Source organism: Anopheles stephensi, chromosome 2 (assembly GCF_013141755.1).
Source record: "Anopheles stephensi strain Indian chromosome 2, UCI_ANSTEP_V1.0, whole genome shotgun sequence".
NCBI lineage: Eukaryota > Metazoa > Arthropoda > Insecta > Diptera > Culicidae > Anopheles > Anopheles stephensi.
The window spans coordinates 10,887,441-10,909,033 of NC_050202.1; the positions used below are offsets into that span (position 1 = coordinate 10,887,441).

Below are 21,593 nucleotides of genomic sequence, written 5' to 3' on the forward strand. Positions count from 1 at the left end.
GTTTTGTAGCTCCTATTGCTTCCGCCTAGAGCCCGATATCAAGTGGCTTATTTATAAAAATACATTACATTTCCCATGAATCCATTACACATGTTTTCCCCCCGATTTTCTTATTTCACTCTTTGTTTCTGTGTAATCACGAATCGGGAACATCTACGTGAAATAAGGGTATCGGAGTTTTTGTTCCCTCTACTTACCCGTACTACATTGCCGTACAGGCAGAACAGATTGAAAAGCTTATCGGTGTTGGCGGTTCCATTGTCGAGTCCGTAAACCATCATCACTGCGCCCTGCGGATGTGAGAGAGAAAGCCGGGGTATGAAAATATGAATACACACGAGAAAACGATGGGGAAGATGATGATGAGATTTATTAGATTTATTTCGTCCGATAGATATACCGGGAACCAATGTCGAACCCGAATATTGGATACATTCGATGACGGAGAATATCCCGACAGCCGGGATACGGAGGCTGTAGACACAATTACAGTCTCTTGTTTGCGAAATCGAGCGATTGTACCGCAAAAACCCCGGAATAAGATTTAATTAAATGATAAAGAATATCCTCAAGTTGAAGTGTGTGACATTCGAAAACGGGAACTTGTGTTCGGTCGGGAAAGGGAAGGAGCAAAAAAAAACAGATGACGAATGAGATTATCAGAAATAGAGAGAATGGGAAACGAATGGGATCTGGTTTTCGATTACATAGAACAAAACCGGTTGACATTTTGTTTGTTTTTAGATTTTTTTCTTTTTTTTCTCCAAAATTGAAATAAATTGACTGAAATTGTAATTTGAAAATGTCTCAGCATTATTATTTGCCAAATAAACTTCGGTTAAGCAAGCTATAAAATTTTTAATACACACAGATTGCATACCTTTCGGGCGCAAACGTGAAACACCATGCGCCTCCATTAACTCATTGCTTGGGAAGGAAAATCGAAATAAATGCATTTTTTCAAAGAAAAAAAAAAAATACACACAGAGAGACAGTTGTTTACATTGCCCGGTGGCGACAAAAATCTGTGTTCCCATTTTAAATATTTTCGTACGCTTGCGAGTGGCAGCCAAGGAGATTAACAAACAACGCATGGGCATGCATTATTGCGTCTGAATCAAATGACACACTCGCGAATTGAACGTGTTGACCGAATTATTGCACTTTCGAAACCAATCAGGTTATGCTGTTGTGGCCCCGATCTGGCATTGCATTGGACCCGGATGGTGGCAATATACTTTTCCAATCAGTTCCAATTTAACGAGCGTGTGGCTGGAAAAAGAAAAGAAACCTTCGGAGCCCTCCGTAAATACGTACCTGTTGCTGTGTTGGCTGGATGAAGTTGGTGGGTCCATTACGCGGCAACGGAGGATCCTTCATGAGCCCGACGTGTGTGCCGGCTGCGGCCGGTTTCCAGTTCTCCGACGGATGGAAGTCCGGTGGTGAAAAGTTGGGCGGAAAACCGTTACCTCCGCCGGCGCCTAGCAGAGCAGGTTCTAGACCAGGGGTGGGAAAGCAAACAGACAGATGAAGAAAAATTATATTATGCTTTCGGCAGGCGCTGCTTATCGCCCTGCCACCTGCCCTCCGGGTGGGTTGGTGCCCGGGGGCGCGTTAAATAATGTTTTCTACTGATGATGGCTACACTCTACTCGGATTCACTACTCAACTACTGGGAAGGAAGGAATGGGGGCAAAGGGAAAGGGAAGACAAGGACAGGGAAGGTAAAACGACACTCGGAGACTCGTCAACGGCAAGTGCAATGATCTCTATCGGTCCCGGCACCCGCCACAGCAGCATTTGTTGGTGGCACATGAAATTGGACTAAGATTGGAACGAACGAACGACCGACCGAACGAAGACATGAAACTGGTGTCCCGTGTTGCACACGCCGAGAAGAAGAAAGATGAAACGATTCTCATTTGCGCTCGCAAACAACTAGAACCCGACACACAAGATGTCCGGTGCGATGCAACAGCTATTCGCATTTTTTCTCCTTCTGCTGCTGCTATTATTTGCACGCAAACTTTTCCATTATCCAACTTAGAACCAAACACTCGCCCAGAACAAAAAACACACGCTTCGTGCAAACGCGAACAAACGATTTGTCACTTGAGAACACCGTGTCTCTGTGTGTGTGTGTCCGATCTCCGATACCGACCGGACGGACCAGCACACCATCATCATCCTCATCATGCTGGTAGAAAATAACAGCAAAGAAACAAACGGACGAAAGAAAAACGGATACCACCTTGTGCAGGATCTATCTCCGATTAGACAGAAGCGCCAGACCGAGCGACCGACCAACCCGACCATCCGACCAACGGCCATAGTTAATTGTGCGGTTTTTTGGGCAACAGAATGGAAGAACGTACCATTTTGGTATATAAGAGCTGACAGCCTGGAGCTGGTGGCCGGGCGTCGTCGTAACTTAATCATGATAAAAATCGGTCACCCGAACGCTGAAGTTTATAAAGGGTTCATTTGTTTTAATCCTTGCTGCCCCCGGCCCGCCCCGGGGATATCCCGGAAGATGGATGATGTTATTTGGACAGAAGCGATATTGCATTCCGAACAGTTCGTTTATCATGGGTAGCGCGGTGTTTGTTTTTGGTGATGTTCCTGTTGTGCTGGAGGAGCATTTGTGCTGGTGCTTGGAGAGTGTATAATCGTTTATGTCTTTTGATGGAGGTACTGGAAGTGGCAAGGTGTATAGAATTAATGAGTAACAAATTAATTTAAGAAGTGCTTTAAGCTAAAATTTTCTTTTCTTAGTAGTACAATAGAAAAAAAAAAAACCAAACCAATACTGCACTGCGACTGTCTCGCCTTGGGTCTAACTCTCTTACTTCTCACTGACAAATGCTTCCCGTTTGGCAAAGTTATAGCAGCCGGTTGAGATTAGTATATCGAGTGCTATAATATCTACTACTCTATCCTTTAAATTCATATCGACTAGATTTAAGCAAAAAATATGTACAATTAAATTATTATTTATCAACCTTTTAGTAACTTTATTATTATAAGATTATTAGTATTCTGGTAAGTATACTAAGTATGAAGCATACTTTTTTTTATTCATAAAGAACGGCCTGGCCGTATTGCTATATTAAGCACACTGATTGCTATTAAAATCCTCCTTCAAAAAAAAACATTATTATACTTTCAATCACGTAAAAAAATTGATACCGATGAGTAAAAACATTTGAACAATTAATTAGTTGAGTTTTAGTTGAAGGTAAGTATACTTAGTGGCATAAAATGTGCAATACTTGTTATAAAAATATTTCTTATAAAAATCGTTAACATAAGCAGCCGCAGTACTAATGATAGGAGCAGTAGTAGTAGCAGTTTGATCAGTAGCATGAGTAGCAGAACAAAGCCTACTTATAGTCCTTTACTATATAAACGCAGCAACAGTGAAAACTACTATGAAAAACCAAATTGCAAAAGAAATATTAATAAAGCACCAAAAGAAAAACAGACCCTCTACTATTGGCAAAGCGCAATCTCAACACGAATCGCTGCCAACAACGGCATCCCAGAAGGCACTCGACAAATAGTGTCCCCTCCCCTCTCCCATCAGGTTGTCCTTGTCCAAATACGGTGTCTCGTAACGAAAACACACATATACACTTACACACACATATACACTCACACACACACACATTCGGTCAAAAGAGGCGTTTGATAAACAAAATACCTTTCCCACCAGCGATCAATCCATCAATCAAACCGTTCGAGAAACTGTTGCAGCGCACACTCGCACCACCGATGGCCGATCGCCATAAAGCCCCGCTCTTGAAACGTTTTTTTCCGTTTTCTTTTTTTTCCCGTCAGTATTCGGGAATGATAGAAGAAAAAAAAATCCCCCCCCAGGAAAACCTCCATTCAATCACCGCCGACGAGCAGCACACGACGACGACGCGTGGCAGACAGATCGTCGTGAATCAAAAGGTTAGCCGTGGTAGCCGTTTTCCAGATTCGAATCCGGTGAGCGTTTGATTTCGGCGTTCAAGTGGATTTTCACACACTGATGTGACGGGGAGTTTTTCCCCGCTTTTTTTCTGCTCTCCATTTAAAATTGAATCGAATCCGTCGGTTGGTGCCTTGTTGGAGTTTGAAGTTGTTTCGACAGACACCGCCGATAACAGTCGGAGTCGGACATAGCGGATTCGGACACGATGATCGTGCTGCAATCCAATTTTTGGGGGTTCAGTACCAGACCGGAGGTGGAAAACAATTTATTTCCATTTCGTCACCGATCACCACGAGCGTCACGTTTGCACTCGAAACGCTCGCACCGTAACATGACACAGCCACAGGAGAATTTCGAACGAAATTTTTGTGTGCAACGTGCAACCCGCACATGCAGACTCCAGCAGCGTGAGTGCATTTTGTACGCCGCCCCGTAGTGGAGAGCGATACAATTTTTCCCTTTCGCAAATTGAACGCAACAAGAGATGGATTTTATTTCAACGCTCGATATTTGTGTGCTTTAGGGGGAAAGCTTCCGCTTGCGACGCGTACTGGAGTGAGCGCGAGGGAACGCAAATTGAGTTTTGAGTATGGCCGCAACGAGCGATGGCACGACGGTGGCGAGCAACGCATCGGAAATAGAGTGGTCATTTTGATGGCGTTCTCTATTATTTTTAAAATGAAAATGGATTTATCCACATATGCGATATAAATGAAAAGAAGTTGGGTGAAATTTATATCTCCCCTAACGAGGGCTAATTAGAAAGAAAAGCTATCAACGATTGGTACTGTGGCAACGGTACTTCAACCTGTGGGAAACATATTTTCTCAACACAAACACAGCTTTTAATGAAGTGTTGGTGCAAACTTATGGTGAGCAGCTTTTCAACTTGCACGTGCATCGCAAGCAACACTGCAGAACAAGCAAGTTAAAGTTGGCCACTTTTCGGGAGGGTTTTCTACGGAGGGAAAACTTTTCCCCAACCGCAATCACATCACGTGCCCGTATTCTCACATTGGAAACGAGAAAGCTTCTCCACCGCAGGCATACATACACGGAGAGCACTGTTGTACTGTTTTATTTTACCCAAAAAGGAAAGAAGCTTTTGGAACAGGCCGAGTCCTCCGGGAAACGAGACATCAGACGCGGCAGATCACATTTTCGGTAGCACTTGCAAATTGTGTTTACAACTAATTCGAGACGGGGTGTAGTACGATGCAATTGACCTGGTTCTGTTCGCAAAAAACGCCTTAGGTACACGTTTTATGCAACCGAAACTGGTAAGTCTTTGAGTGCAGAACGTGACTGACGGAGCACACTACCAACAAAGACACTGCTATGAAAGTAAAAAGCACAAACCACAAAAAAGGCTTGTTTCTTACAAGGCTCTCACCCTCAACTAGACTGGAAGCTTTTCGTGAATGATACTCAAAGAAGAAAAGCCCAGCTCCTTTCCCCCCAAAATGCCCAGCATTTTCGTTAACTTTGCAATCTCTGGTTGTGTGTCTTCTGTGTGTGTCGGTGTGCGGTGGAAGCATGGACAATCTTTTGAAATCCGCTTATCATTGCCTGTTCCGCATTTGGTTGGGCTAATGTATGCTACCGAATGGTAGAGGAAGAAAATGGTAATATGCTTCCATTGTGAGCAGCTAGTGGTTGAGCATGCAATAACGTGGAGGAATAATTTATAATCTTCGGAAATTGACAAACGATTTTATTTTTCCGATAGGATCAGAGACATAGAAATTGCGGTGAGCAGGGTAATTTTAGCATCTAAACGATGGCTTGATTTGAATAAAAAAATGGTGGAAATTATATTGGCGAACTTGACATGACATCACAGAACTTTGTTGCGATTAGTATACTGCGTGCTATAAAGTTTACTACATTTGCTATAAATTGTTTCCTTCCTTTCAATCACTCAAAAGCAATGCCAACACACAATAAAATTAATTTAAATTTAAAACTAAATAAAAAAATAGCAACGAGCCTCAGTGGTCAACTGAGTTAACTTCTTGCTTTAAAAAAATCTTAGTGCTATAAAATGTAAAACGCTCACTATAAAAATACCTTAAAAATTAAAAATAGTAATGGGCCTCAGTAGTTAACTATGTAAGTTAAGTTGAATTGGGTCTTGCTATAAATAATCCGATCAGTATTCTTAGTGCTATAAAATGTAAAACACTTGCTATAAAAATCCGTTCCCTTTAAAATCTCACTCCAAGAACACCAATCACGTCGACATAAACAAGAACCATGTAGGGCCACATTTATTCTCATCGAGATTCATCAAAAAAGAAGGACCATACCCTTCAGGATGTCTTTAACCACTACCTCGGATATGTTATGTACGAAACGCAGACACTCACACATACTTCCTCAAGCATATCCACTTGAGTGACACTTGAGCAGCACCAGCGAACACATATTTAGCATCCCTCGCGTGCCCTCTCTCTCTCTCTCTCTCGCTAACACACACCCAGAGACACTAAATCTCTGACCAAGAACCTCGGAAGGACGTCGGAGAGTAAACGACTTTCAAGTCAGTTTAAGCTCGGTAAAAATCACGTTCTCCTTCTGCGGGCAAGTAACCGCGTTGCATTTATCTTCCCATCCGTGCCACAATTCTGCATCAAAAATGGCAACAGTTTGCAGGGGGCGTGTGTGTGTGTGCACACGCGAACTCATGCAACAGTCAAAAACGGGGATTGTAATGCTAGAGGGTGCTCTGTGGAGATAAGTGAAGCTTCCTTCATCAATTGCTGCTAAACAAGCAAACGCGTCGATGCATAATGCGATCGTTTACGCGAACCATTCGACGGTGATGGTATATTTTTACGTTCTCTTCCTTCTCGACAAGCATCCTGGGCGATGGTGTTTTTTTTGTTGTTCAGTGGGAATCGAATCGAGCAAGTGTCCCAGTTAGTCAATGGCGTTCTCACCCACCCAGCAGCAGCAGCAGCAGCACCATTTACCAGAAGTGAGCAGATAACTCGCTCGAAAAGTGCACTCCGCTTTGCTAAATTGCTTCACAGCTTGGTTGCGTAAGTGTTACTCACGTAATCCGTGTCTGTGTGTTTGTAGCGGTGGGGATTTTGGGCTGTAAGTTTCGGTTGAATAATTTGCTAACCTCCCGTAGTTACCCCTCTCCCACCCTTCCCAGCCCCTTTACTGGGTGTTAATGAAATGATACTGACTACAGTTGTTTCCATCCGCAGTAAGCCCCCTCCCGAGCCGAAAAGGCTTTAGCAAATGCTTGTCCGGCATTTGTCTTCCGGTTGCTCCGAAACAGGAAGTGCACCGAATCCTTGGGGTCTGGTTTCTGCCCGGCCCGGAAGTGAGAGGGAACCCAGTAGTGTGTTGGGGTGCGAGGGTCACAACACATAAATTGCGCTTTATTGCACCAGCGGGGTAGAAAACAGGGAATGCAAAAACGGCACACACACACACATGATTCCGATTACAAATCGGAGCAGTCGGTCGGTCGTCGGGACTAAAACTGTTGGGTAAATCCTTCGCTCCACCACTCACCAAGGGGTTGTTGGAAGGGGAGCGAGAGAGACCACATGAGCCAGAGGATAACGAGAAAACTCTGCTGTAAATGGATAGTTTGGTATCATAACTCCCGCCGGCTGGTACGCTATGACGGAATGACGATGGTTTCGTTTAGGGGCAGTTTAAATGAAATTAAAAAAGTTTCCCCACAATGGCATCACCCGTGTGGGGAGATGTTTAGAAACAGTAGTTTAAGAGCGGTACAGTAGTAATCATGGGAACAATGAGAGCGTGTTTTGAAAGTGTAAGTGGGTGATGAAGTATGAAAAATATTTTAGAAAGCAATAAAAAGTAATCGATAAGTTAAGAAACAGAACATAGAAAACAAATGAAAGTAATTAAAAAGTTAAAAACTAAATAAAGAAATAGTAAAGGAATACAGTTGAATTGAAAGTGAGAAAGAAAACAGGGAACATAAAATTAGTAAACTATCAACACACGAAACTAATAAAATAAATAAAAGCGCGCAAAGTGGAATAGAAAAATAAAATTTAAAAATATTCTTCTGGGTTTGTTTCGTTTAAGATTCAGAGCCATAGCTAGAACTATTTGCTGTCAACTTCCGGGTGCTTTTCACGCCTTTTCCATGCTTGCTGGTTTTATCCGACTGTACGTTAAGCTTGCGCAAGGCTCAGCTATGCTTAAGGGTGAATTTATATCTTCTTCACCTCCTCCAACACATTATCCCTATTATGCACACTGACTGTGGTATCGCGTGCAGTTCCGGCGCACCGAAGCCACTAACTCCCAAACACCAACACGATGCAACTGTTTTGCGCGTGTTATTAATTGGTTAGCCACATAAAAAAGGAACACGAGAGAGCGAGAGGAATCAACAATGCTCCACAACCAACGAGAAGAGCATTTTTATCCTTTTTCCCCCCATTTCAACAGATGAAAGTTTAAACTCCTTTTCGCGCGGGAATGCTTCTAGCCCATTTGTCGGATGATGCTATTGGTTACGTCGCTGTGCATTCCCGCCGGAAACGGGATGCAATAAATTGTGGTCGGCGTGGCCAAACGGATACTAACCAACTCGCGGTGCCACTCGAAGAGGAGAGGCTGCCTTCGGTGGCGAACAATTAGAAGCTATTTGTCACGCGTGTGAGCGTGTGTATTGGGAGCGTTCTTTGGAGAATAAAAATTAATGGTTTGTAATATTGAGCGAGCTTATGATTTAGTTGTCTGATTGGATAAATCCAATCGAATAGTGTTGAATGGGGTCTATGGCGGAAGTTTAATTAAGAAAGTAGAATAGAAGGTGGTAAGAACATAACTTTCAGAAATATATAAATATTCATCCGGATTCTGAATCTAGTAATTTGATCACATGATCGATTTTGTAAGCATCGTTTAAGTCAGATAAATAAGGTTGTTGGTAAGGCACTGCTCAAACACGCCAACCGGCCTTGGATCAAACCCCGGCTTTGCTGAGGACTTTCAAACACTACTGATTTATTTTTCTAAGGTTCTAAGCATCAAGAAGAAAAAAGGTGTGTATTCTGGGTAAGCAAAATTAAAATCAACTACTGAGCTTCTCAGAATACGAGTACTGTTGCTATCAAGAACATCATATCTATCCCTCCTTCTTTCTTTCTCAGTCGTCAAAAGGTTGGAAGTCTTCATCGCTTAGTCCGCAAACAAGTAATGCTCTCATCCAATGGCATCTCGTAAAGGCGAGAAGGTCCATTAATTTTGTTTAATGTGGCACACCAACAGTCTCCTCCTCCTGCTCGGCCAACATTAAGACGTTAAACTGTGAACCATTCGTCAAAGCAAATGCTCCACTGAATGATAGGTTCATTTTTCGTTTCAATAGCGCAATAAGCACAGTATTGTCTTCGGTTGCACCGCCCCATTTTTGGCACGCGTACTATCTTTAAAGTTCAATCCGACAAAAAACGCTGGGCTTAATGCCAACATTTCAAAACCGCTACTGACGATGTCCATACAGCGCGCCACGTCATAGATTTTTCAAGTATCGCTCTGTGTGTGGGTCGGTCTGCAATTTTATCATGTGACCACGAACAACTTCCTTGCTAGCCACCGGTGAGGGCCGACCCTGTGCTAATGCGACGCGGATTTCCGCGGATTAGAACATGTTAATAAGCTCCCGAAGGAAAATGGGTCCTCTTCCAAAGAGAAAAAAACTTTTCCAACACCCCTAATCCAGCCCAGCCGGGGAAACGTGCATTAAATTTGCGTAAAATCTTGGTGCTTAAATCTGCCAAGCCGATGCTCGTTCACCCATGGCAAGAGGACACGAGCAGTTGATAAAACGATCATAAAACAAGATAACACCTGGCGCTGGTAAAGGTACGCCCGGACTGAGTTTGTGGAAATGAAATAATAAAACAGTAATGTTGCTTGCGCTTCTTCGAAGGTGGATTCCATGGCCACGGCTTTCGTTTCGTTGCACATCGCCCTTTTTCATGTTTTTTTCCCAACTGCCGGAAAAACAAAGCAAAGCGCTGTATAGCCTTACCTGAAAAACAAAAAACCCAATGGAATGTCACAGCTTTGCATACCCCTCCTCTGGTTGGCTCGCTTTGGTCACAAAAAAAAAAATCGCCCCGGCTCGGCCCGGTAGCGGATATGGAAGGTGTGAAAAACTTTTCCCGACACAGCCTGAGTGTGTTTTTCCTTGCCGAGTTTATTAGTATCCGGCCTTTTGTATGCCCTCACGCGGCGAGAAACTTTCCATTTCCACCGTTGATATAATTTTGTGTAAAATTTATTTTCTGCCTCTCCAAAATACAGCCCGCTGTATCCGAGATTGTTTCCCCGGTACCGGGTTAGAGTTTCCCATCCGGTTTTCAAATTGCTTCGAGAGCAGTCCGGAGCTACTGTTTTGGGGGAAAGTTCTCCAGCGGAAAACTTGACCCTCGTCGTTGTCGTTTTCCAGTGACTGATAAAAAAGATATCGAAGAGAGAGGGGCAAAAGATGTCGCTTTTGCGGGGGTTGCTCTGCGTTTTTTTCTTTCTTCGTATTGTCCTTGAAGAATAAACGACTTTATTCTCGATCTCCGCTGGATTACCTGGCTTTACAACTTACAGCTTGGGGAGTCGTATTGAACGGAGACCGCACCGGAGAGAAAGATTCTTTTTTGGCAATTTGTCAGGTGATTGGAAGCTGTAATGTAAACCTAGAACTTAGAGTTTTAAAACTTGCGAGGAACTTTGGCAAGCGCTTCGACGTGAGAGAGTTTGGCGAGCAGTTTCGATTTCTTTGAAAGATGGTGGTTGGAATAAAAGTCTAGGGAATTATGTTGTACGCTTGAAGTATTGCCTAACGCTGCCTAACAGACTTACGAAACTATTGGATTGCTTACAGGAAATTGGATTTGGATCATGTAAAAAAAGGTTTAGTATCAACAGATAATTTAATTTTGATCCAAGAGGACTTCCAGTAAGGACAATAGGCACTTTGGCATTAACAATCGCATTGGTTATTCGTCTTGGCCTGGTAATTATAGGAACTCTTATTATAATTGGTTGTCTACTGCTCACATATGGGCGGCTGCTGAAGGCTGCCAATATCTGGACTCATCGTCTGATACCTAGAATTAAGGATAAGGCACGAATAGGCCTTGGTTTTTCTCAGTAAATTTCTAATGAGCAAGTTCTGGTACCATTCTGTAGCTTCATTTGTTTGCCAAAAAGAAGTATGGTATTGTCTTCTGAGGATTGAACTCCAACCAGTTTGATCTTGAAGTGCCTCAAAATCTCCATCTTAGGGCATATCGTACGATCAAATCTTCAGGAAATTCTCTAAAGTTGCTGTATGATTTTTTTCCCATATCAGCCTTCATACAAAAGTACTGAGATACAAGATCTGGTGCCTAGTCGCAAGGTTAAAGAACGAATAGGCCTTGGTTTTTCTCGAAACTTGACTTGTACATCGCATAAAAAATTGTTTTTGTAAGTCTTGACTATAAATTACAGTTTTGAGAAATAGTTTGTAAACGAACAGGGCCATAAAGAAGGAGGTCTCCAAGGTCTCCAAGGATGCTATTTTCCATTTTCGTGGAGTAGCGTATTTCGAGCAAATACCATTTAAGTAAAGCTAGTACAATAACACTGGAGAATTTTAAATTGCTCACTTGAAAAGGAGACCGACAAATTTTTCCTACCATTGCCCAATCTGCTCTCTCGGTTGCTTTAAACCACACGATTAAACGCGGGCACAGGTTATCGTAAATCCGTCAAGCAGAGCACAACACAAACCGGATCCGATTCGATCCGATCCGTGCAAGCCCCCGTTCAGCCATCAATCAAACCACTGAAAAATGCACTTCACAACACTGTTTTACTGCTCGAGCAAGACAACGCAACACAAGAAACAACAAAAACCCTTCAAAAAAAAAAGCTCGCCATTTTGCGTTCTCGTTGCTGTTGTAGTTTGTCGGCGTATGAAAATGCTCAAAACTATGTCGATGAATTAAAACGACATCATAATCCGTCAGATAATGTTCATAAATCAAAATAAAATAAATGGTCATACGGTTGCTGTCGTACCGTGTTTTTACCTCCTACCAGAACTCTTTTTTTCGAGGGGTGGCTTTTAATAATCACCCAACCCCCCCATATGGAAAGTGCAATGATGAAGGGTTGCGCTGCAGAGGAGTTCGAGATGCAACGCTCACACACACACACTCAGAGGGTCAGAGGAGACCACACACACACACTCACACACTCAGAGGAGTTCGAGATGCAACGCTCACACACACACACTCAGAGGGTCGAGTTCATCAGATTAAATTCATATAAATAAACATGTCCCGAGATGAATTATGAATTAAACTTTGCCATTCGCCGCTTGCGCAACCCAGTCGTGCACTAAGTGAGATGGATGGAAACCCGCTGGGAAAGTGGCCGGGAAAACTGTGTTCGATAGAACGATGGAACAGGCAAACAGGCGCACCGGGAAGACTCAGGGAATGATGGCTCATGATGGATGCAAATTTCTTCCATCACATCAACGGCGACGAGCGCTGAGTGAGGCTGGGGCCGGATCATATTTCAGCGTTGCCACTCGAGACGACGACGGTCGTCTTTCAAGATGATCGGTTGAAACAATTTCCGAGTGGAGTGCGCTCGATCGGACGGGTAATTTGTTAGGTCGACAAACATTCGCTCGTGTGTTTTCGCGATGGTGAAATACTCTATCGGCTGAGCGAGTCCGTGTTTTTTTTTTTTGGCGATCCATGTCGCTTTTTCCACCACCACAGCAACATTCATTAAATTTGTAACCGAATCCGTGTGTCTAGTGCGTTAATACGCCGCGAAAGTGACCCACTTTTCATCGGCAGTGCTTTCGAGTCCTGGTCGATGGTCTGGGGAGATAATAAAGGTTCTATGTTTATGTCCTATCGCTATCAGGAGCTCTCTCCGGGAAAAAGAAGAAGAAAAAAAAAAAGGAAAAACATCTTCCACAGCACCGCATTATCATTATCGTCAATAGCGGCGGTTGCTTTTGCTCTCGAGACGGCCGCGTTGGGGGGGGGGGGGAGTAAAATGTCAGTCGAACAAATTGCTGTACTTTTCCCACAGGATGAGAGGTTTTTCCTTCTTCCGTTTTTATTACATTTTTGTCACCGGTTTCACTGCGAGAAAGTGATCCCTGCCGACGGCACAATGACTCTAAGGATGCCCGATTGTCGTCGGCCATTAGACATTCGACATACATTAACATAAAGCGGCATTAAAATGTGAATGTGAACCCTCCTTCGTACAGCCGAACAGGGGCGTGGTTCTGCTGGTAGAATCCTCCCGAACACCCAGCAGGAGTATCTTCGGAAGGAAATAGACGTTAGTTTTTCCTACTCCGCAAAAGAGAAGTAATATGCTTCGGCGAGGACAAGACCACCACCACCACTCGAGAACAGCCACTCAATCAAACGGTGCGAGTACGAGAAGCCGTAAGGAATACCTTTTTCCGGCTGCGTCGTCGTCGTAAGTGTTTCCAGCGGTTACTCGCACGTACCACTCCACATCGAGCGACTCATCTGACCCACTTACTTTCTGCCAGGACTGATAAGCGAGTGCTGCACCGAGTGGAAATGGAGCCGAGTGTGGGCTGTTTTAATAAGAAATATTCGGGTGGTTGTGTTTTCTTCCCCCGGTGCTGGTGGCCCTCAATTTTTGGAACTCTATAGAGTAGCGTTGCAGAGAAGTGGTGGTAGTGTTTGGAAAACATTTTTAAAAGAGCCGGTTACGCAGTGGAATGGAACGCCTCACAGCACTCACACAGTTGTGTGCTATCGTTTACTTTTTCCATCAATTTTTCTTCCCAACACATGACTCACATCCACACACTGAAGATCCATCTGTAGATTGGTCGGTCTCTTCAACGAGTGCTATGAGTAAGGGAATGCTAGCGTAGAATTGCTGTTGTGTTTTGTTCTCAGGAAAGAATCGGGGAAAACAGAGAGATATTTTTCCTTCGTAACACAACTAGCACTAGAGGCGTTTGTTTTCCCCATTTCTAGTATTTTTTTTAGTAGGCTGCTTGCTGTCGAGCGATCAGCAAAATTTGTTCCGAAAAGCAGGCGTTTTCTTTGGTAAAAATCTTTGCTGCTCGCTTTATCTTTGAATCCATTCACTATGGGTTAAGGACGGACATATGGTTTGAATTTCTGAAGCTTATATGAAATGGTTTCTACACAAGGTTTGTGCAAGAAAATGGGAAGCTTCATTCTTGTATGGCTTTTAATAAGCAGCAGGCAGAATTTCATGAAGATATATTTATTTGGTTTAAAACAATCCAAAAGTCTTAAAAGTAGATATTTTTTTCGATTGATTCATCTTCTTTTTAGTTGGCTCTTCAACGTAGTATGTCTTGTCCGTCCAGACCTGGCTCTCTGTGACTTGTTTTTACTCGAAGCTGTTCAATCAGTCCCGTGTACGGAAAGGCAGTCTCTGGATGCGATTTGATCCCCGGTCCCGGTGTTTGTGAAGACCGGCGCCGCTATCTCCTCGGCCATCGGACCGTCCCAACTGAGATGTTTCTCTGTATAGAATTTGAGAGTTTGTCCTTCAACTGAAGCACTGTGCAGCGATACATTTTAACATTAAATTTGTTAACATATTCTACAACTGTTTGAAGCCTCAACTAAAAAGTTTGAAGCTTTACATTAAGATGCATAGAAGGTTTCTGGATATCAAAAAGTAATTATTAATTTCATTTCAATTCAAATATTGCCATTTTCAACTTTAGCAACAATTTTATTAAATGGTCCATTGTTCTCTTTCTGCCATTTGCAAAGAGCACATCAAGCCCAAAAATAAACGCAAAACTAGTAGAATATCAACAGCTATCACAAAGAAATCAAATTTCGCCCAACTGACGGTTGCAAAGGCAGGCGAATAGAACCTAACATCCCAAGTTTTCGCTACCCCATTCCATGCCCAAAAACGAAGAAAAAAACCCACCAAAAACGACAATGGGACACAGAAGAAAAACAGCTGTGAAAAACGGTCGATCGGGTTCGGGTTTTTGGGGTTTGGTGAGCGAATGATTGAATTATTCTGTACGACCGAATCGCCGCCTAGCAAAAATTGGCTCCCACCCCGATCGAGAAGACATTTGCCGTCTGGCTGTGCGATGCCGGGTAACGCAGTCGGCCAAAGCGAAACACTCTCTGGCCGTGTGAGGTCCGGTAAGCATAACGCAAAAAGCCCAGGCACGTACGAAATGAACCGTTAAGTTTTCCACAAAACAACAAAACAACGGCAATGGTCCTGCTGCTGCCACTGCCTCCAGGGAAATCTTCCAGGCGTGGTGGGTCGCGGGAAAAGGTCAAACGTGCTGTCGTCGACACGTTTCGGGCGGAGGGGTTGGCCGATAGCTTTCACAGCACCGGAAAGCTTTCCTTAAACGGAAGCAGCACGTGTTTCCGGCTCCGTTGACTTTGCCCGATATTGTATCGAAAAGTTTGCCCCGAGATATCCCGCGAAAGGATGTCGGAATAGGTTGCAACCGGGCCGGGGACCGGGATCAAATATTATTCCCAACAACTCTCCGCTCCGGACTAGATGAACAGCTGGCCGGCAACAAAGAGAATAAATGGAAATTTGCATCAAATACGCGCGCATATGACGCGCGCACAATGTGCTTGACGTACGTCGGTTAGCCGCTGGCAATTGAAATTGAATAAACGAAGGCAGTTGCAATCAACAACCAAACGAAGCTGTGGGCCTTTAGCATTTGAATCGATTTAGAGCACGACTCGCCGAGAAGAAGATGATGATGGCGATGATGATGGGGTCAGAGGTTTGAGTCAATCGAACAGGATGATTCCATTAATCCTTTCACATTGCGATTGCCAATAATGGGTGTTGTGTGTTGAAATCTGAATTTTAATAAACTGCATTCCTCAACCAGGTGTGGCGCGTGGGTTGTTCGTTGCATATTTATAGCAGCACAATTTATGGCCAAATTCTTATCGGAAAATTCACCTCACCACACACTACCAGGCGCCGACTTACGACCCCAGCAGCAAGAACAACTGTGGTGTGTTTATATGGGCGAGAGTGTGTGTGTGTGAGTGTTTATTTATTTAAATTGCCCATCCGTTGGCAACTTGTCGAATGTCGTTAATTTCCATCTAAACCAGAGTCCCTCGCTATAGCTGGCGCCGTAGAGCTGGCACAATATCAGGGGGAAAATGGTCCCGTTTATACGGTTGCTCTTCGATTTCCGCACAGCATGCTTCATTTGCTTGCAGACTCACACGCTTAGAAATGTGCACCGAATTCGAACGAAACACTAAAACAAACCACCGGCCAGAGGTGGACGACAGTGAAGGCAAGTGAGATGAAAATTATGCTTTCGGCCATTTGCAGACTTCGATAGCTGCTGGAAGCCTTTTTCGACCAAACGGCCAACAAATGCATCCCCGTAAGGCCGAGGGAGATTGAGCACAAAAGTCAACAACCACAAAAAACAGAGGCAGATGCATGCAAACACACCAGAGAGAGAGGTTGGCCATTTAATTGAATTTCCATTTTAACGACTTTGACGATTGTCGCCGTTGGAGTGGCGCTTTTTTCCCAAATCTCACAAACGGATGCAACCGTGCATATCTGAAAAAGCTTTCAACTGAAGAGAGTTGACAGGGGTGATGGGCTTTCAATAACGTCAAGCAATGGAAAAAAAGCCTCTTGAGAGCTGGAAGAATTATCAAGAGAAGTGCTTTAGATGTTCGCGATTCCCTAAATTTTCTATTCGAATTTCTTCATACTCAAACACTTCACTGAGCTAGGGAAAACAATCCATAAACCCCTTTTCTGGTGAATAGCACCGTCCAACCGATGTCACTCGGAGGCCAATCTCCTGGAAACCCGTATCCCTGGGAGTGCATTATTTATTTGCCGTTCCATATCCACGCCAAGGGTCCCTCCGTCGGTGCCTGTAACGCTGGCAGTTACGTGACAAAGTAACGCGAACCTCGCGCACTCCCTCTCGTGTTCGGCCTTGTGTCAGCTGAGCCGCTCTCTACCGTTGTGCTTGATTTGATTAATTGTCGCCGAAGCGTAGCGAAACGTCAGAACGGGTTTAAAGGAAAAACGGAATTCAGACCAGTGGCAGGGAAATGAATTCTCTCGGCAGTAGAGAGCATTTTGCAACAATGTTGGATGGTGGTTGACAGTGCTCCTCCATCGGCCCACCATCGGAAAGATCGGAGTTTGCGGTGTGGGGAAAACGATAATCGTCGGGATGACACTTTTCACACCACGGCAAGGCGGCTTTTCTTCTGCTCTGCCCCGGTTGACGGAAAAGATTAATTATTCTCGATTACAAATTTGCCCTTCTGCATGCTGATGAGTACTCACACACAGCGGAAAAAGAAGCAAAAGGAAGGGTGACCTCGGTGCGTGCGGGTAGAAATATTTCAGCATCCCTCCTTTCAAGTGGCCACGTTCACTTGGAGCGCGTTGAAACATCATAACTCTTCCACTTGGAGCGAGTTTCATTTGGTTGGTATCACTTCCGATAGAGCCAAGCGTGTGCGTCGGTTGTTTACATGCGGTTAATGAAAGAAAAACATTTCTTTCCAGCCGGAAGGAGCTCTAGCTAGTGTTGAGAATTATAACAATGAGATACTTTCACCGGAGCCGGCCAGCATCCGTTTCGCTTCATTTTCATCCAGCGAACAATCGGATGTGAGATAAAAACTAATTGCCCCAAGGTTTCGCCAAGCGAACGGAGGAATCGGGTCAAAAAAAGCCCACGGTTAAATTGTAGCTCCGGGCTAAAAAAATGACACGCTAATCAGCGTCCAGTTGATGAAAATTTCATTATAAATTTTGCCCACATGTGGGTTGCTATTATTGTAACATTAATTATGCCCGCCAGCACCTGACCAGCAGACGATGGCGTGCGGTATCATGATTTAGCAAAAAAAAAGGGAATAATTTTTTGTCAGACATTTTCTGCACCGATACGGCCAAAACGAACGTCATTCAACGCCAACCATTTCAATGCTCCAGTAGTTTTGATTAAAAAAAAATCAGCCACCGTCAGCCACAAATCGCACGTGTCTTTCGTGGAGCGTCGCTTTCAACGGGTCACACGCTCACGAGCGACCAGGCGTCTCCACTTTCATCACAAACGACCAGGCGTCTCCATACGCACCACAAGCGACCAGGCGTCTCCATTTTCAACACGAGTGACCAGGCGTCTCCACTTTCAACACGACTGTCCAGGCGTATCCAACGGGGGGGAAAAACACATACACTTGGTACAAACGCGGAGGGCGATGATTAATCGTAGGCGACATTCCGTCCCGAAATGGTCACGGTACAGTTGGTAGCCCAACACACACACACACGGACGGCCGCCATAGCATTCCTGGACACAGAACCACACAATTTTTGCACTAATTAGTCACACCGGGACTGGTTGCCCAAGCTCCACCCTCTCGCTTCCTTCCACCCTTTTTTCCGCCCTCGACCGGGTAGCACGTCGTGCCGTTGAACATGGTGACGGTGATGATTGTCATGGTGCGTTATCGTGAGTACGCGCTCGGTTGAGGAAATATTTACGCAAACACACACACACACAGTTGGTGCAGCTGTGATGCGCGTGTTGATGCATGTCAGCACCGTCGCGTAAAAACCCCGAAGCACCGGCACCGGGCACCGACGATGAGTAATTACTGACTAATCTAGAAAAATGTAGCCATCCGAAACGTGAAATTAATCACATTAATAACAGTTCAATGCGTTCGACCGCTGTGTATGTTTCGCGTGCGTGTCTGTGACTGGTGAAACAAAGCACCAGCAAGGCTTTAAAAAATGGCAATCGTAAAATGTGTTCGCTTCACTTACCATTAATGCAGCAGCAGCATAATGCAAAGCGAAGCCAAATCGAAGCAAAACACATCATCACTGTGGTTTGTTTGCGTGCAGATGAAACTGATCTTCTTGTCCAAATCCACTGTGGCTTACAGTACTAATCCCAAACTACCATTACAAAATGGAGTTACACTAACAGGATTATGGAGCGTACAAAAAAGACGTAACTGATTTTCCACTTGCTTGCATCTGCCATGCATGAAAATGGATTATTTCTGTGGTTGGAAAAAAGTCTCCTTTCAAACATCCTTTGCCACTGTAACATGGTGTAGTTTCCCTTGACATTCGACACAATTAAATGTAACAGAGCAAACCCAATTGTCCTGCTACCAATTACGCTTTTCATTCTACCAATGGCTTGATAAACAAATCGTTTCAAGACACATTTTTCAGTTAACGTTTGTTGATGTTCAAATAATCCGGTTGAGCTCTCGTTTCCGGCAGCTACCTACGAGCTGGAAAAGCATTTCTACAGCTGCATCTCACACTGCACGTCGAGCATTCCATTAGAACACCCAAAGAAAATGTCGAAACGATGTCAAGAATAAACCAATGAAATATTCAATAATATACATTGGGACATTTTCCGCCCGTATTGCGCTTCACTGGGTTGTTTCCCGTCCGTGCGCCTCGAGATAATTGAATCGGGTGATGGTGAGCTGTCGCTAGTTGCAGGCAGCAGCATTGTTGCGATATGTTGAATTATTTTATTCCTTCGCTTCTGCTCCTACAGCAGCAGCAGCAGCAGCAGCAGGGGCAAAATTGTCATTCCCTGTTCGACCGGAACCACATTCCCATAGCAGCTCGGGGACTTGGCCCTCGACTTCGAGAAGGATACTTCCAGCAGAAGGTGTAGTAGCGCATGTAAGTGTGCAAGAAAAAGCAAGCCGAACGTTTTCCATTTAAGTTTCGTCTACCTGTCGTTCGGACTTAAGCATCTGTCCCCGAGGCTTCCCGGAAGATTGGCCGTGCAGTACACAGCATCCTCCTTCTTACTAACCCACGTTGCATAACCGGTCGCTACACTTAACCTGCTCCAGCCAACGGGGGCGGTACACAACCGGAAGTTAAATTTGTCCTCTCAACCCAACCCCCTCTGGCATACACCGACCTCCCGGGACTGGTAAACAAGGCAACAAGGAAACAACAGGAATGTAAGGCGGGGGGTTTGTCTTGGTTTCTCATCTATTTCCGGATGGCTTGATGCTTCGAGACATTCGAGCGAGCGGCTCGAAAGGGATGCACGATTGGACGGAATTTTAAACACGCTTCGAAGGCATACCCCGAATCGCTGTAAAGTGTGGCACGAGAATGGTAACCTTGTCCGATGGGATTGTGTGGATGAGAATGCTCCGGGGTGGTGGGTTGGTGGGAAAATCGGTCGGTGTGTGCGGGGGAGAGACGCGCGATGAGCTGGGCAGATTTAATTTAGTATCAAATGCATACAGCACATTCGTCCAGCACTTGTTTCGAGGGATTTGCATGATTATGGAATCGACGAGCCGGATGAAACGAAGGGGGAGGGGAAGCCCGGTTCTTGGTCTATTCACGTTGTTTGATTAAAATGCCGCCATATGAGCTTCTGTGTGCCGGATTTACTTTGCCAAGCCCGAAAGCTTCACCTGCTGATGATTTATGCATGGAATATCGTTTATCCCCGGGTTTTGGTTCTACGTAACGCGATTGAAAGTAATGATTAGCAGAGCAATAGCAATAAGCAGCTTTACATTTTCGAACGTTAAATTATAAATTTTGATTTATTTTTGAGTTTATACAAACAATTAAAAAAGAAATTTAAAAATTTATGCACAACGATAAAAATAAAACAAAAAATCAAGCTATGATTATGAAACTGATTTCACGTAAAAATCTGTACAAATTAATCTCCCCCACTGTATTTATCTCCAAATGGCACGTAAAAATTCGCCAGACAAAATTTAATCTTCCCATTGCATTTGTTTATTGATTCAGCCAGTATCGAAACGACAATCAACATATTTGGCACACATGACGGAGGTTGAATTCAAAAAGCAGTGCGCCCTGCCAATAACTCCAAGAGCCAGTGGGTGGCGAGGTGACGCTTTTCATCTGCGACCGGAATCGGCAGCGTTGTGATACGAGGCGCTAGCTATGAAATCCGCCACGCTATCATCGCTATCGGCCGTGTGTTGTGTGGTAAGCCAACGGCAGCCAGCCAAATCCATCATATTTATCACACTCATTCGGGTTTGCTGGTAAAACACACACGTAAAAAAAACACCCCTCATGATGATGCTGACGACAAAGGACGACGATGATGATGGTTATGGATTTGTTTCGATACGGATCATCGGCTATCTGTCGTTCGAGCATCGCAAAAGCCAATAAGCGGAGCACGATGGAGGCACATTATTTATTACGGTGTTTCGTGTTTTTCTTAGCTCTTGCTCTCTCAGGCTCGAGCTTCCTGACGATCATCAATCGATCGTTGAAATGAAACATGGCCAGCGAGCCGCGGAAACAATAAGGAGGGTTCCAAATATGTTACCACTCCACTCACGCTATTCACCCACCTCCTTCAGTTGGGATAATCTTTTGCTCATCGTTCGTCTTGAAAATCAATAACAAGCCAACCTTCTTAGGCACTCTTGTTATCGTTTGGCCGCTGAAGAGACTCCTGTCCGTGTCCTGAGCTTCGCTTTTGATTGTTCAAGAAAGC

The 21,593-nt window shown here is 44.3% G+C and overlaps 1 protein-coding gene across 24 annotated transcripts in view; it reads right to left on the reverse strand.

Annotated features, from left to right (window-relative positions):
* LOC118503934 (heterogeneous nuclear ribonucleoprotein L) overlaps positions 1-21,593 on the reverse strand; it is a 207,025-nt gene that overhangs the window by 14,794 nt on the left and 170,638 nt on the right. For 16 of the 24 annotated variants that reach the window (XM_036037785.1, XM_036037786.1, XM_036037784.1 and 13 more), the window contains 2 exons: positions 1,318-1,502; positions 198-290 (listed from right to left, as the gene is read on the reverse strand). In XM_036037785.1, coding sequence (XP_035893678.1) covers positions 198-290; positions 1,318-1,502 — 278 coding nt within the window. The remainder of the gene's footprint in view (positions 1-197; positions 291-1,317; positions 1,503-21,593) is intronic. The other 8 variants (XM_036037804.1, XM_036037803.1, XM_036037800.1 and 5 more) reach the window with 1 other exon arrangement.